The sequence below is a fragment of the Lathyrus oleraceus genome, chromosome 6 (assembly GCF_024323335.1).
Source record: "Lathyrus oleraceus cultivar Zhongwan6 chromosome 6, CAAS_Psat_ZW6_1.0, whole genome shotgun sequence".
NCBI classification, from domain to species: Eukaryota; Viridiplantae; Streptophyta; class Magnoliopsida; order Fabales; family Fabaceae; genus Lathyrus; species Lathyrus oleraceus.
This window is the reverse complement of record NC_066584.1, coordinates 222,152,964-222,170,511: the sequence shown is the minus strand read 5'-3', so window position 1 is coordinate 222,170,511 and position 17,548 is coordinate 222,152,964. Positions and strand designations below refer to the sequence as shown.

Below are 17,548 nucleotides of genomic sequence, written 5' to 3'. Positions count from 1 at the left end.
GTTTTAAATTTTTTCTCCATCTTTGACCTAGTGGTTGGTTGCTTATCTTTGAGTTTTGGTTTCAGGTTGAACATCCAAGTTATATGGTTCATGATGCTTCATCACTTGAGCATTTGATGTTTACCTTTGTCTACTAACTTTGTGTGTTTTGTAGGGTTGTTAACTCATTTGAGTTGTACTTGTGGCTTATGCCTTTGTTTATTGGGTTTGACTGTTGATACTAAGTATTGTCTGTTTGTCTGTACAGTTGAACTGATTTGTTTGATTTCTCAACAGGTACATTAGTTGCTTAAGTTAAATTTGAACTTGCTTTTGCTTGGTTGCTTAACCACTTAGGTATAACATTCTCTTCTTCATGTAGTCTGGAAGACCTATTGTTATTGGTAGGCACCTGTCTGAAGTCCTCCTTAAGAGGCAATGCTTGTGATTGTTTACTTTTTGTGCCAAGCAGGAAAAGTCCTTTGATAGGGCAATTGGCAGATAAAAGAGATGTGTAGTCCATCTCCTGCTAGTCAGTGTGTCATCCCTTTGCTCACATAACATGTTGATGCATTGTGGATATTAACCCAATATCTATAGAGTCATTCACTTGTGGAGAGAGTTCCAACTTTCTGAAATCCCACACATTCTATTATTTGAAGCTCTCCCTGACCAGGGATAAGAGCCATGAGGCACACCCCTCATATCCTTTTCATCTGCTTCACCCTAACTCTCAATGTTAGGGTTAAGAGCACAATTACCCCATTCCAGTTGACTGTAAAGTCTAACCTTGTTTGAGCCTAATTGCTTGTGTATAGTGTGTGCTAACTGAATCATTGATTGCTTGTTGGTTCATTCATCTGTGCATGTTTGCTTGTGTGCCTTTGTGCATTTATCACCATTAATTGTTCATTATTGCATGATCATCATTTCATATCTTTGTGACATCTTTGTTTGTCCATTGAGGAATCAATTGTAAGTCCATTCATTGGCCATTGTTCCTATGATTTGGTTGGAGTCGAGTGTAAGACCATTTATTGGCAACTTGTTTCCACTTGTCTTTTGTTTTGTTTGTTGTATGTGAGGAATCAATTGTAAGTCCATTTATTGGCATTTGTTTCCCATGATCATTCTTTAGAGACTGGTACAAGTCCAGATAGATTGGCATCCGGTATCCATGTTTTGTTTTGCTTTAGGAGACTAGTCTAAGTCCATATATTGGCTTCTGGTATCCTTTGTTTGTTTGTTTGTTTTGGGAGATTGGTGTAAATCCATTGATTGGTATCCGGTATCCACCCTTTTGTTTGTGAGATTGGTGTAAGTCCATTGATTGGCATCCGGTATCCATTTGCTTTGCTTATCTGTTATTGCTCATTTGCCTATTCCAAAGGACACACTTGGATCATCTACATATGATCTCAAGAGGTGAACCTCTAAGAAGTTTTACACTCCTTCACCCACACCCTTTTGTTCTAAACCCCTTTTCACACGTGTGACTTCAAACTTGAAATAAATATTGTGCAAACATCTTCATGTCTTTTCAAATTAGACACCTGGACCTTAAGTCCTTGATTTTCAAACTTCACTTTTGATTATACTTCTTTCTGAATTGAATCCTAATCATACTTTGACCATATTTTGTGAATACTCATAATCAATTAACTTCACACGTTCAATTGTTTTGTGGCTTTGTCCATTCTTGTTAAGTTTTTCATACATTAGCCATAGGTTTCAATTATCATAGTGGTTGATGTAAATCTTACCATATCCTTAGTGAGTTGATTGTAAGTCTTCCATACTTGTTATAGGGTTAACCCCTCACTAGTATGTTGAAGCCGTCCTCGCATGGTGGATTGTTGATTCAGGCTGAGTTTTCTCCCATTGATAATGAAAGACTTTAGGGCTCTTGTTTTAAAATGAACTCACTTACTTTTTTGGAAATCTTTTAGCCGAACTACGGCATTTTGATCCTTGCCTTCCATGGAAAGGTACGTAGGCAACGGGTTCATCCGTTCAAACACAAAAATAATAACTTGTATATTCTTTTCTCATCCTCCCATTCATGTTTGCACAATAAATATTTCATAAACAAATAACATTTTCATTCAACAAGTGTGAAAAGGGCTCCCTAGGAGTACCTAGGATGCATTGGGTGCTTAACACCTTCCCTTTGCATAATTTACCCCTTACCCCGATCTCTGATCTTTTCATTGGTTTTCTATGTGTAAAACTTCTTAGGCTTTTGTTCGCTTTTTAGCCAATCCTTTGGATAAATAAAAGTGCGGTGGCGACTCGATTTCTTTGTATGCTTTGCTTTTGATTTAATCAATAAATCATAAAGTGACGAATACACCGCTACAGTACCAAATAAATGTATCATCAATCTAGGTTTTTACAACCTAGAGATTCAATATCAAACTTGTCAGAGATCAGGTTTAATATAGGAATAAACTAGAGAGGGATAGTCAAACATAACTCTTCTCAGTGAGGAATGATCTTAAACGGGGGGTTTATCCTATCCAAGTATGGAAAGGAGAGCTAAAGAAAAATCTTCCACGAGGAATGAAATCAGTGGGGATTTTTAAAAGGGTATACACTTTCTGCTTAAGGTTGATGACTCTACTGAAGAGAGGAAATATATATGTCACTTGGGGGATAAACACATCCAAGTTAAGTAAAGCAACACAGGGGATGCAATATGAGTATGAATTATGAATTTAGTTACGCATGATGTATATGTGTGCGTGAATGTGTGTTATGTTTATGCTGACAAAACAGGCAATGGTAGATAAACTGGAGATGAAATAAACATCTCAGTACAAATGAACACTCGGCTAATCTTAACAGGATGGAAATCTCACTGGAGATAAAATAAGAAGTCGTCAATGGAGTAAAGTTTGCTTTTAAGCTCGATCTTCTCTAGGATACTAACATAATGGTGCCAAATGGAGGGAAGGTCTCCTAAAGAAGCAAGAATCATCCGCTGCTGCAATCCCATTGGGGAATAACAACAATATTAAGAAAGCACTGAGCCTCGCACATCAGGATCCAACCTTTTATGGGATTACTGTTGACATTCCTTATTGTGTTCATAAATTAAAATAAACACACGCACACTTCTTAAAAGCAAGAACAAATTATTTTAAACTTTTTGTTTCAAGAATTTCTCATCAAAAGTAAAAAAGGTCATTTTGCAAGAAGGAAGTAAAATAAGAGTTGCAAACAAATGGATAAAGTCTCGATTTTTATTGAAGGAATGGTAGTCCACAAATGGTGGGACTCCATAGATCATTTACAAAGATGAAAAATGGTAAATACAGGAAAAGGCTACATTAAAATGCAATGGTCATTATTCCACCTATCAACTTTGAAATTCATTGTGTTTGAGCTTTTGGAGAGAGTAATTTGATTGAGAAAACTTTTATGAGCGAGGCCGATTTAAATTGATCAAGTCTGACCTGACGCAGTTACTTGCCATAACCCCCTAACTTTTTCCTGGATTTCCCCTTGTGAGTGTCAATCTATCGGGGTAATGATTTTATGTTTATGTCTCTAACTTTTCGATCCACTGAGATGCTCATTTTTGCCTAAACTACCCTTTCGGGTTTTCAACTTAGCGAGTTGTTCTTTTATTATTTTTTAGGCAAAGTATTTCTTGACTGCATCGGCATTCATAAGACGAATGAGCTTCTCACAATCCATGGTCGTAAGGATTAAAGCACCGCCAGAGAAGGCTCTCTTAACAACATATGGTCCTTTAAAATTAGGATTCCACTTTCCCCTAGAATCAGTAATGAAAGACAAGATCTTCTTGATTACGAGGTCGCCTTCTCTAAACACATGAGGTCGAACCTTCTTATGAAAAGCTTTCTTCATCCTTTATTGATACAATTGACCATGGCATAAAGCCTCCATCCTCTTTTCTTCAATTAATTTCAACTAATCAAATCTACTCTGACACCATTCAGCCTTAAACAATTCTTCTTCCATCAAGACTCTCATTGACGGGATCTAAACCTCCACGGGGAGCATGGCTTCCATGCCATATACAAGAGAGAAAGGGGTTGCCCCAGTTGAAGTATGGACGAATGTAAGATAACCATGTAGAGAAAAAGGGAGCGTCTCATGCCAGTCTTTGTAAGTCATAACCATTTTCTGGATGATCTTCTTTATATTCTTATTCGCAGCTACAACAGCCCCATTCATCTTGGGTCTGTAAGGAGATGAGTTATGGTGTTCAATCTTGAATTTTGCACACATTTCTTTCATCATCTTGTTGTTCAAATTCTATCCATTATCAGTAATGATCTTACTTGGAAAACCATAACGACAAATTCGTTGTTTCTTGATAAATCGGACCACCACTTGCTTGGTTACATTGGGGTACGGTGCAGCTTCAACCCACTTATTAAAGTAATCAATGGCCACTAGAATGAAATGATCTCCTTTTGAATCTTATTAGCATAAACCTGACATTTATGGCACTTCTTCATGTATTTACAGCAGTCACATTCCACTGTTAGTCAATAGTAGCCTACTAATAACATACTTTTAGACATTGCATGTCCATTGGCATGGGTACTAAAGGATCCTTCATGAATTTTTGTCATCAGCATGTATGCTTCGTGTCTATCCATGCATCTGAGCAAGACCATGTCAATGTTTCTCTTGTACAACACATCCTCATTCAGAAAGAAGGTGCCAGCCAACCTTCTAAGATTCTTCTTATCTTCGTTTGATGCCCCAGGTGGGTACTCTCGTCTTTGAATAAAGCATTTACTATCATGATACCATGGTTTGTCATCGATGACCTCTTCTGCAGCGAACACATGAGCAGGTCTGTCAAGGCACATAACATTTATTGTGGGCACATCATTCCACCAGTTTACAATAATCATGGAGGATAAAGTTGCCAGAGCATCTGCTATCTGATTCTCCTCACGAGGTATGTGATGAAATTCAACTTGGTTGAAGAAAGTTGACATCCTCCTCGCATAATATTTGTAAGGAATCAAACTAGGATGACGGGTTTCCCATTTTCCTTTGATCTAATTAATCACCAAAGCTGAATCTCCATATACATCTAGACTTTTGATTCTCAAGTTGATAGCCTCTTCAAGACCCATAATGCATGCTTCATACTCTTCCATGTTTGTACAAGTGAATGTCAATCTTGCGGTAAATGGAATATGATAACCTTGAGGAGTGACAATGACTGCCCCAATTCCATTTCCATAAGCACTAACAGCTCCATCAAATATCAAGCCCCAACGGGATTCTGGATCTGGCCCTTAACCTGGCAACGGTTCATCACAATCTTTCGTTTTTAAGTACATTACATCCTTATCGGGGAAGTCAAATTAAATGGATTGATAGTCGTTAATTGGCTAGTGAGCAAATGGTCATCCAAGATACTTCCTTTTATTGCCTTTTGGGTATGGTACTCAATATCGTATTCTGACAATAACATCTGCAACATGCAATTCTTCCAGTTAAAGCAGACTTTTCAAAGATGTACTTGATTGGGCCCATTTTGGAGATCAACCAAGTAGGATGACTGAGCATATATTGGCGGAGACGACAGGTAGCCCAAGCTAACGCACAACAAGTATTTTCGAGCATAGAGTATCGAGACTCACAATCTGTGAATTTCTTACTCAAATAGTAAATGGCATGTTCCTTTCTTTCTATTTCATCTTGTTGACCAAGCACACAACCCATGGAATCTTCTAATATGGTCAAATACATAATCAAAGGCCTTCCTTCCACTGGAGGAATCAGAATAGGAGGTTCGAGCAGGTACTCCTTGATACTATCAAAAGCTTTCTGGCAGTCTTCAGCCCACACAACCTTGATCTTTACAAAGAAGCTTGAAAATTGGCCCACAAGTAACAGTCATGTGAGATATAAATCGAGATATGTAATTCAAACGTCTGAGGAATCCTCTGAATTGTTTCTCTATTTTAGGTGCGGGAATTTCTTGAATGGCTCTGAATTTATCAGGGTCCACCTCAATACCTTGCTGGCTGACAATGAAGCCTAAGAGCTTTCCTGAACGGACACCGAAAGTACATCTGTTGGGATTTAGACGAAGTTTGTACTTCCTCAGACGTTGAAACAGCTTTAATAAATACTAAACATGCTCTTCTTCAGTATTGGACTTAACAATCATGTCGTCCATATAGACCTCAATTTCCTTATGCATCATGTCATGAAAAAGCGTTTTCATGGCTCGTTGATAGGTTGCACATGCATTCTTCAAACCAAAAGGCATCACTCTGTAGCAGAATGTGTCCTCAAGGTGAAATAAATCATGTTTTCTCCCTATCTTCGGGCGCCATTCTGATCTGATTGTAGCCAGAGAATCCATCCATGAAAGAAAAGACCTTGAATTTGGCAGGGTTGTCGACCATCATATTAATATGAGGCAAAGGGAAATCATCATTTGGACTAGCCTTGTTCAAATCTCTATGTTTGCCAACCATTGAGGATACTCAGATCTAACAAGAAAACCAGCATCAATTTGCTTCTGAACCTCTTCTTTGATCTTGAGAGCCATGTCTGGGCGTGTTCTTTTTAATTTCTGTTTGATTGGTGGACATTCTGATTTCAACGGAAAATGATGCTCCACAATATCAGTATCAAGACCTGGCATGTCCTGATAAGACCAAGCAAACACATATGTATATTCTCTTAGAAGATCTATCATTTTCTCCTTGACATCCGGGACAAGCGATGCGCCAATCTTGACCTCCTTTCTATCTTTTTCGGAACCCAAGTTAATCACTTCTATTGGCTCTTTGTGAGGATGAATGGCCTTTTCTTCTGGCTCAAGTAACCGGGAGATCTCATCTGGAATCTCTTCGTCACTTTCTTCTTTGGCCTCAAATATGGGGAAATCAAAGTTGGGATGAAAATAAAAAATGGAATTTGCATGCAGATTTTGAAAATGATTTTTTTGTTTGTTTTATTTTAGGTTACCATTTTTTGAAAGGCAAAAATTAAAACAAAATGGAAGACAAGATGAATATTTTTATTAATGATAATGGGAACTTGAAACAAAGCCCAACAAAATACTCCTTCGTCTTGGGAAGAACGAAAGGAATTTTTGAAATGATAATAAAATATTACTTAGAAACACGAACAATTGTAGGAACATCAACATCTATCCAATTTTGGCGGACCATCCCATGTATTACGAAGCTTTATGCGTCCTCTTCGGGGTCTTCTTTAATGATAACATTTGTTTCAGTTTGAGCAGGGTTGATGAATCTTCCACTTCGGAAAGTCTGCTGAATAAGATGGAGAATCGTGTATTGTTGAGTAAACTTTGAAGATGTAGGTGAGAAGCCAAGGCCTTCACGAAATTTGTTTTGAGGGAGACTCACAACTTGTCCCCATCCACCTGCTGAACCATCTTCGACTAACTGTCGTGCATCATTGAAGGAATGAATGGAAGCTTCATTCTCTTGTACATTCTTGTCAGCAATAGATAGAGTTTGAAAATGATGATAGGTGACTCACCACTAAAGCTTCTTCTCCACATACTGTGACCAGCTTTCCCTTTCTTACAAACTTGAGCCTCTCATGAAGAGTTAAAGTGACAACCATTGCCTCATGGATCCATGGGAGACCCAACAAACAACTGTAAAAATCATGGATGTCCATCACTTGAAAGGTATGTGGGCCAATTGTCTTATATAGATCCACCTCGCCGATGAAAGCCTTTCTGGAGCTGTCAAAAACTTTAACAATAACCCCACTATATCTCATAGGAACTCCTTGAAAAGTCAATCTAGACAAGGTTGATTTTGGCATGACATTGAGTGAAGAACATGTGTCCACCAACACACCAGATAGAGAATCAGTAAGGCAATTCATGGAAATATGTAAATCCATGTTGTGATTCTTGCCTTCTACTGGGAGTTTTTCATGACTGAAACTTAAATTGTTGTAGGCAGTTATGTTGGTGATGATGTTGTCAAACTGATCAACCGTTACATCATGGTCGATATAAGCTTTCTCAAGAACCTTTTTTAGAGCCTCCCTATGAGCCTCAGAACTCATTAGCAGAGATAAAACAGATATCTTTGAAGGGGTTTGTAGAAGCTAATCTACAATTTTCTATTTGCTCTTCTTGATCAATCTCAAAACCTCATTGAATTCTGAGTTGATATTATCCCTACTGGACTCTTCCACAACATCAGGTTTATTGTTCACAATCGGCGCCTCAACATGTGTTTTCTTCCCAACTGAAGCTTCAACATTTATTGCTGGTACCGTAGTGAATACACGTCCGCTTCTCGTGACCCACTTACATCGACAATGTTAACGATGGAAGGCATAGAGGGTAGAGTAACCTCCTTTCTATCTTTGATCATGGTAGCTTGGTACTTGTAGGGCATGGTTTTGTCGGATTAGTGAGGAGATGAACCAAGTAAATAGATAACCAAAGGTGAAATTTTAGAGTTGCGACTATCGAATGTAATCTCCAAGGGTTCGGGAACATTGAACTGAGGGATTATAACATTAACATCGTTCTCGAGATTTCTGGGATGGACAACAGTGATGGTTCCCATGTCCAACAATTCTTGGATATCCTGTCATACAAGGGGACATACGCGTGGGTTTATCGAACAAACTTCACCGGCGGCATAATCATGTGATGGAACAAAAGCAAGATGAAATAAACTTTTGTGCATCTCAACCAAAGATCCTCTCATGAATCTCACATTGTAGACTTGGTAATTACCTTTATAGCCTTCAACCATATTGATAGGAGCTTCCTCATGTTGGGGTAAAGGGTCAACTTGTATCATGTTGACTTGATTGAAATTTTGGTCCCTATCGACTCGGATAATCTCGTTGTCTATTTCTTTTTGCAAATCTTCCCTTACAATACAGCAACCACGAAAGGCTATACGGCAAAGTCTGCAAGCCGTATAGTTGTGTGGTGTCATATAGATGAGCTCACCTAATTTAAGGTGCATCTCAACCAAATCTCCTTCTAAATAACATACATCATAAATTCTGAAAGTGCCATGACAACCTTCCACCATGTTGATAGAAGTTTCTCCATGCTGAGGTAGTGGGTTGACATGTACATTTGGGTTGACATCTCTAAAAGACAGAATGCCAATTTTGATCAATCTCTGGACATCAGACTTCAAGCTGTAATAGTCTTCTAAATTGTGTCTGTGTGCCCCTTGGTGGTAGGCACAAAACTAGTCAGCTTTGCATCAATATGGAAGTTTCTCTGGAACAGGGGGAAGCGGTCTAGTTTGAATGTACTTCTTGTCGACTAAAGATGGGAATAGTTATGTGTAAGTCATAGGTATTGGATCGAATAACGACCTTCTTTGAACTTGATTATTGTTATATTATGGACGAGCCTGTTGCTGAGGTCGTTGTTGTGGTTACGAGATATTCTGCTGAATGTATTGAGGTTGTTGTTATGTAAAATGTGATTGTTGTTGTCGTTGTTGAACTTATGGTTGAGATTGTTGTAAGAACTGTGGCTGGTAGGTTGAAGCTACCACTATAATATGTTGTTGTTGGTATATCTACCTTGGTCTTCTGTCTACCACTACACTGACGTCTTTCTCTTTCTTCTTAGGGAACCCAACTCCGAACGTTTTGATGTTGCTAGGTGAACCACCTTCCTTAACCAATCGTCCCTCACGGATACCTTCTTTGAGACGCATCCCCATATTCACCATGTCGATGAAATCACTTGGTGCGCTCGTTATCATTCGTTAATAGTAGAAAGGACTTAGAGTCTTCAAGTAGATCTTAGTCATTTCGCTTTCTTCGAGAGGAGGAAAAATCTGGGCGGCAACCTCGCGCCATCTTTGTGCATATTCCTTGAAAGTTTCCTTGTCTCTTTGGAACATAGACTGGAGTTGATCTCTGTCTTGCGCCATCCAAGTTCATATACCATTTGAGAGCGGCACCAGTCAGACTGTCTTGAAAATAGGGAATTAGCAATTGGTGGTTGTCAGTTTGAATGGACATTTGTCGAGCATACATAGTTAAGTGACTCCTCGGGTAAGAATCATCTTTATACTTTTCAAAGTAAGGTACTTTGAATTTGGTAGGTATTTTGACATTTGGCACAAGGCAGAGATTGTGGGCATTCTTCCCAAATAGATCTTTTCCCTTAAGGGCTTTAATCTCTCTTTGCATCTCAGCGAATTGATATTGGAATTCGTCCATTTTCTCATATGCTCCCATGTTGTCACTTGGAGTGGCGTGAAATATGGGCTCTTTGTGGTATGGAGTAGTGTGTATCACAGGAGGTGGCACCGACATGACAACAGGCATTACAGAAGCTTTGAGAACTTTTGTGTGGTAACCTTCTAGTACATAATTTGGTGGAATGTCCCAAGGGAAATTTGGGTTCATCTGATACTGAGGAGTGTTCACAGGTGCCACAAAAATGGGCGTAGACACGACCTCTGAAATTATAGTTCTTTGAATAGGATCTGGGGGTGGCTAATTCTGAGCATCCACTAGCGTTTCCATCATTGTTATGAGTCTCTCCAAATTTCCTTTGAGTGAAGAAACTTCTTCCCTGAGATCCTAGTTTTCCTGCTCAAGTTGTTCCATCCTTTTCAGATGACTAGCTCGAGTGTTGTACCGGTGAAACAACTAGTCTATTGGAGTGAAGGACATGGATAAGTATTGGTAATGAAAAAATGTAATGTTTATAATAATTCATGATATGAAATGAAAATTAATTTCAAGGAATTTGAATAAACATAATTGTCGCAAACATCATGGAGAGAAGTGTTACTCTTTTGATAGCTGAAAAAGTCTCATTTCATTAATATTGGAAAGATTACAATTTTTGAAGTAAAATTTAAAAAGATACAAGGAAAATAGATAGAATCATAAGGGAGTTGCTAAGAAGAAGACTCAATCCCTCTTTGTAGCTTCCTATTAAGCTCCTTGATTCGGTCCTTCATCTGAGCCCTTTCAACCACTAGCTTGTCGACAATCATCTTCCAAGCGCCTCAAGTAGGAGGGTTATCTAAACCAGAAACTGACTTAATGCTAGAGGAAAATAAATCATCTTGCACCTTTCTTTTCTTGTTGGTAAGCTCTTCATCATTCCTCCGCTTCAAGTGCCTTTTAAGCTCTTCATTCTCAGCGTGACGATCTGACACTTGTTCTTCCAAGCATCCCTTTCTTGTTGCATCCTAGTCAATACAATCTTGAGTTTCTCCGTGTCAGTCATGAAAACAAGAGAAGGTTCTTTAATAGTTAAAGATAAAGGCTCTTGTCGAGGAAGGCATTTCAAACTGACGGCCCTAGCTTGCACCCATTGGAGATAAGGCTCCAAAGAGACATAATCTATCTTTCCTAGAACTTATCTTCTTTTCTTATGAACATGGCACCAGGTGTGTACAATCTTTTCCTTGAACACTTTGTTGTCTTCTCCTTCATTGAAGAAGAAACTCTCTAAGAAGATGGTGTTGGGATTTTCCTTCATTGGGTATCCAAACTGACGACGAGCCAAAATTGGGTTGTAGTTAATGCCTCCCTTTGTACTAAGAAGAGGTACATTAGGAAACTCATCACAACTATCAATAATTGTCACCCCCTCATAAGCGCGATCAAACCAATCAAAGTTAGAATGAGTGAAAGACATAATCTTTTGTGACCATAGCAAACCATCCTTGAGTTCCCAAAAGGCAGTAGACCGAGGAAAGTGCAAAATAAACCACTTGTAGAGTAGAGTTGTACAACATATGATCATTCCTCCCTTATGAAAATTTATGAGATGGATCGAATGGGAAACATCTGCAAGCAAGGTAGGAACTGGATTTTCAATTAGGAATATTTTGATAGCATTAATGTCAACAAAGTCGTCAACATTAGGGAAGGGGAACAATCCATAGATGAGCAAGGCAAGAATAGCCTCAAAGGTGCCCATACTCTTCATGCTAGAAAAATAACGAGCCTCATCTATCAAGAATTTAGCAGGTAAACCAAGAATTCCTCCTTTTGTAGTCAGATTAGCTTTGATCTTAGACATCCTTAAATGAGTAGCTTTTGCAATGTCTTAATGCTTTGGAATTTCTTCTAATCTGGAAAAGGATACTTGATCAGGAATGGGTAGGCCAATCAGGTGAGAAAACTCCTCCAAGGTAGGCATACACTGATAATCTAGAAAGGTAAAGCACTGGTATAATGGATCATAGAACTGAACCAGTGTAACAAGAATCCCCTCCACCATGTTGGTCTTCAAAAGAGGTAGAAGTCTCCCATATCTGCCTATGAAGTCTTCAGGATTAACCACCAAAGATCCTAGCTCTCTTAACTCCTCCAATTTTGGACTCTTGAAAGTGTACTTTTGAGTTCTTCTTCTTCCGAAATCCATAGTGAAAAATACCTATGATGTTTGCAACAAATGCTTCTAAGTTCCTTGAAGACTTTAATTAAGATGATGTTAATGAATGCATGAATGTATGAATGCACAAACACATCAAGATCAACAAACATATGCAAGATGTCAAATACATGAGATTCATAGGTTCGACTTCATGAGCATGAGGCCACGGGTATAACCATCCCAACAAGGTAAGTGTTAGGGGTTTATCATCAAGACAGGAACCAAGGTTCTAAGAAAGTTCCCATAATCATAATCCCATCTTTCGGATATTACCGGATTGGACAATTACTTGTCATCCAATAATTTTCTCAAGAGAAACTCATCTGAGTGTAGTATCATCTATCAACTAATTCAAGTTTACACCTTCATAGTCACCACACTACGTCCTAACAAGGCTTAGTAGGGTAAAGGGATGCTAAAGTCATCATCTTCTCGGGCTCCCAGGTCGAAGATATAAAATTCTTCATGATTGCTCGTTCAACAAATACTATCCCCAAAGGGGCCTCCACTAATTGGGGGATTCTCAAGTCAGCTTGTTCGGGATTACTCCATCCAAGCTAACTTGACTATACCACCCTCCTATCTTAATATGCACTCAAGTCTGGGTTAGGACTTATCTTAACACAAAGATCACTTAAGCAAATTTAAACAAACAAATAGTAAAACATAGATAAAAACAAGATAGGTATAACCCTCTTACGTTCTCATCCCCAGTGAAGTCTCCATTTTTGTCGCGGTGAGAATCGGAGACTGAGCTATTGGATTAACTTGACTCCCAAAACATTGATATCACCACCGAACTTTTATTTTTCCAAAGGAATGGGAAAAGATTCAAAATAAAACCAAAAATAAACATGCATGGCAAATATTAAAACTAGAAGCAAAGCAAGTATAGATCAAAGGTACGGGGGTTGATTATGCAAAGGGAAAGTATTAGCACCCTAAACATTTGTAGTACTCTACAGGAACCTTTTGAGTTTATCTATGTTTTGGTTTAAAAGTTGTTTCCATTTTTGAATGGGGAATGAAAAGGGTAAAAATATTTTGGATAATGTTACTTGACTAAAGTTAAGTCAAAGTTTGAATTTGAGATGCTTCATGTGTACTAAAGCATTTGGCAGTGTAATTGAAAGTCCATTGACTAAAAGTAATTCAAGGTTTGTGTTTGGAATGCCTCATGTGTACTAAATCATTTTCAAGGGTAATTGAAATATCCATTGACTAAAAGTATGTCAAGGTTTTATGTGGGTGTTTTATCTTGAAAAAGAGGTAGGGTTTGGCAAATGCATGAATGGACAAATAAGGTAAAAAAACAATACATGAATAGGAAGTCAACATAAAATCCATTCCCTTGGATTTAGATGCATGATGATGTATAATTTGGTAAGACATGAGAAAGTTACTTACATGTTATTGAGGCATGATGAATATAAATATAACATGACAAAATTTTATATAACATCACAAGAGATAATACATGAACAAGTGTGAGATACATATCAATCATTATGAAAGTTTATGATGAAAACACTTGAATGAAATGATAAATAGTTACCAGACATGGATATCACAAGTTGAGATAGAATTCAAGTGGAGTGTCACAAGACAGGTAGCATAATCATGGTATATGGTTATCAAGTAAAGTTGTGACAAAAGAAGGATATTTAAAACATGGATCATATTGAACATGGCATGGTCCAAGTAAACCCTAAGTGGATCACTATGCATACAAGTCAAGCTAGAGGCAAGAACATGTTAGGGACAAGTTTAGATCTAAACTATAATCATGTAATGAATAAGAAACAAGCAAATGGAAACCTTAATCGTCTCCTAACCATTAATTCAAAACATGTTTCAAGGGGAATAATTAGAGACATGGCATGAAAATAATCAAGTTCAAACATGTTAAGGATAACAATCAACACTTAAAAGAGTATGTTATGATCATACAAGCTTTCAACATTAAGAACAACTACGAAATGAACCAAAGGAATCAAATATGAGTCTTAAGAACACTTAAAAGGTACATAATTTCAATCAAACAAAAAGCGGCTGTAAGACCCCGATTTTGACCCTAAGATCCCTCATGCCATCTTATCGTTTGCGTTGGCTTTGGGATCACACCTTGGTATCCTCTTCATCCCTCATTCATTGGGTTTCCATTATGAGAGATCACCAAGAACTTTTTATTGTATCATACTTTGTTTTTATTTGTTTACTAACCAAAATACTAAATATATGTCTAGTGTAGTTTCATTTCTTTTGTAGGTAGTGTGTGCATCCATACATGTCTTATCAAGCTTACATCTAGGGTTTGATACCCTCAATGCAATAGATCAATCAAGTAAATGTTCGCATTGGTTATAGGAATCATATATGTATCCGCATTTTCTTTATTTGTCATTTTGATCAAGAATTCATCAAGAGTTTGAAGCTTGTTTGTTTTGGAAGCCCTAATTCATCTGGGTATCTTGTGTGACTTCCTCAAAACGTTTCTTTAACATTTGGTCAAAGATCTCAAGGGATACTCCATTATACATCATCACAATCATATATTATCCTACATAATCCCCAAAGAGAAAAATAACTTCAAGTTTACAAGTTGGTTCAAAGAGGTTGACCAGAGAAAGTCAACTGGTCAAATCTAGGGTTCCCTAGACCATATCTCCTACAATTTTTGCCATATGAAATTTATTCCAAGAGAAATGTTACTCTTTATGACATTCCAAACAACTTTCATGTTGTCATCAAGAGCTAATTTTGCTTGGAAAGTCATTTTTTATGTTGAACGATTATAGGTCATTTTGTTTGTGCCCTAGATAGAATGTCAACTTCCGAGAACCATAACTTGCTAAAATTTTGTGATATGAATACTATCCAAGTTTAATGATAAATTTCAATATGTCTTTTAAAAATTTTCTTCTTTGATAAAGGTCAAATTTTAATAGAAAGGGTATGTACCAAGAGGAAACATTATAGGTCATTTTGGGCCATCATCATTGACCAAGCAATTTTCCTCAACTTTTAAAATATATAACTCCCTCATGAAAGATTCAAATGGTGTCAAATTTGTGACAAAATTTAATAGTATTGAAAGATATACTACTTTGAATAAGGAACCAAAGTCATTTGAAGCTCATAGCAAAAGTTATTCAAGGTGGAAAAAGTGGTCATTTGACTTTTAACTTAGAAAATTTTCAACTCTGTTTGATTCCTCCAAATTCCACATCGAAATTCATCATGATCCAAGCTCCAAATGGAAACAGTTTCAACATCAAAGTTGTTTCCCTTCATGTTAGCTTTCTAGAGAGTCCAAGAGCATAACATTTGGATCAAAACTGAGGGACTTGTGCATGGTTCCTTTGTTGGTTTGTTTTGGCAATTTTTGCACTCAAATGATAATTCACACTGCATGGCTTCATGTTATTACTTCAGCATCAATTGCACACAAATTGGAATTGGATCACATCAATATTTGGGCCTTGTTGCATGCCCATGCAACCATGCACACCAAGTTGCTATTTTTGGCCATTTTTTGGAAGTGTGTGGAAATGAATCTTTGAGGCTATAAATACATGTCATTCTGCTCAGAATTGAGGACCCTTGGCCCAAGCTTTGAACTGCAAATTCTCCAAACCTCCATTGATAGAATTTCTTGAGGATTTATCTTGAAATCGAGTTTTGATTCCCATTCTATTTTGAAATTGAAACTCCAAGAATTCAAAGCCCTTTCGCATCCAAATCACCTCCTACAAGCAAGTAGAAGCAAGACCAGTTGAATTGGAATTGAGATTGAGCTTTATCACTACAAACAGAAGGTGAATTTTCTTCGATTATCCATCATTTCTCTTAATTTTTGGTTGGCCGAAGTCCTACCAATGTAGGCAACAAGATTGAGTTGCTTTGAGGTCAAATCGAAGCAACTCAGTTCATCCACCTCATTTTTCAATTCCAGATATCTCTTTATATAGTGAGAATTGGAAGAAATGAAAGTCAGATTCGTGCTCCCCTTGATTTTCTCTTCAAAATAGTGTATGGATCTTCCATTTTCATGAATGTTTCAGTTGGACCAGTCCGGTGGAGTCCACCGGAGAAGATGACCGGAGCTAGGGCTCCAGTAGTGTGATGGTATCATTCCAGACTATCTGATCTGTTGCCACGTTATAATCTGGGCCTTTGATTTAGATTACCAATGTTGTTACGCGTTGACTTGTGTCTATCATGGACTGCACACGCGTGGCCATCAGATATGCCGCCTCAATTAATGAGGGAGATCTGATGACCCTTGTTTTTTCCCTTTTTATTTTATTTTCCTATTTATATTTTAAATAGCTTATTTTGTTTAATTCATAATAATTTCATTTTTAATCCAAAAAATATGGCTCTTTCACAAAAATCTTTAAATAATGTCCTTTTCCATATTTTGAATTAAACACATTTTTTGGATTATATTAAATATTTGTTGTGAATTAAATAGTTTTTGACTTGTTTTAAAATATTTTTAAATACTTCTTACTTTCTAAAAATTCTTAAGTTTTTTGTTTAAGGTCCTTTGAACTTGTTTGACCTAGGATAAATCTCTGGGCCATTTATTTGATGATTTGAAGGGACTTGAGGTTTTTCCCTTTTTAAAATGCATTTTAATTCATTTTTAAATTGTTTTTTTAATTGTTTAATTGTTTAAACATATTGTTGAGCCATTTGGTTGACCTTATGTTGTTTTATCTTCTGCTTGGCCTTGATCATGGTTGATTTAAACTTCCATTTGATCAATACTATTGGATTTAGAGGGTTGATGAAGTGTTCACCTCATCCCTCAAGATGAATGGATAGTATTGATCAGATGAAATTCCTCCCATGATCAATTTGGGTTTGAATTTTCATTTCCCTCTTCATATTCATCCCTCTTTTTCCCCAATCCATCATTGACTAATGATTTCTCAACAAATCAAATGTTAATTGATTCATCAATGGCCTTGTGTTAGATGAATCAATATGAGCCAGATTGAGATAGGCCCATCCCATTTTATTTTTGTGTGTGGTATGTTTTAGGAGCTTGGTTCTTTGAACCATGTCTCTAGCATGCATTAACACCAATATTTTACTGCCCAGACTCAGATAGTTGTGACTTCTACATAAGTCGAATTACGATTGCCTAATATAGAGCTAAAT

At 37.4% G+C, this 17,548-nt stretch overlaps 2 protein-coding genes across 2 annotated transcripts; both read right to left on the bottom strand.

The window, feature by feature from the left end:
• Positions 1-9,771: 9,771 nt before the first annotated feature.
• Positions 9,772-10,383, bottom strand: LOC127094866 (uncharacterized). Its single transcript, XM_051033639.1, has one exon. The coding sequence runs from the start codon at positions 10,381-10,383 to the stop codon at positions 9,772-9,774; it is 612 nt and encodes a 203-aa protein (XP_050889596.1).
• Positions 10,384-11,350: 967 nt separating this feature from the next.
• Positions 11,351-12,019, bottom strand: LOC127094865 (uncharacterized). Its single transcript, XM_051033638.1, has one exon. It carries the CDS (start codon positions 12,017-12,019, stop codon positions 11,351-11,353), a length of 669 nt encoding a protein of 222 aa, XP_050889595.1.
• Positions 12,020-17,548: the final 5,529 nt, after the last annotated feature.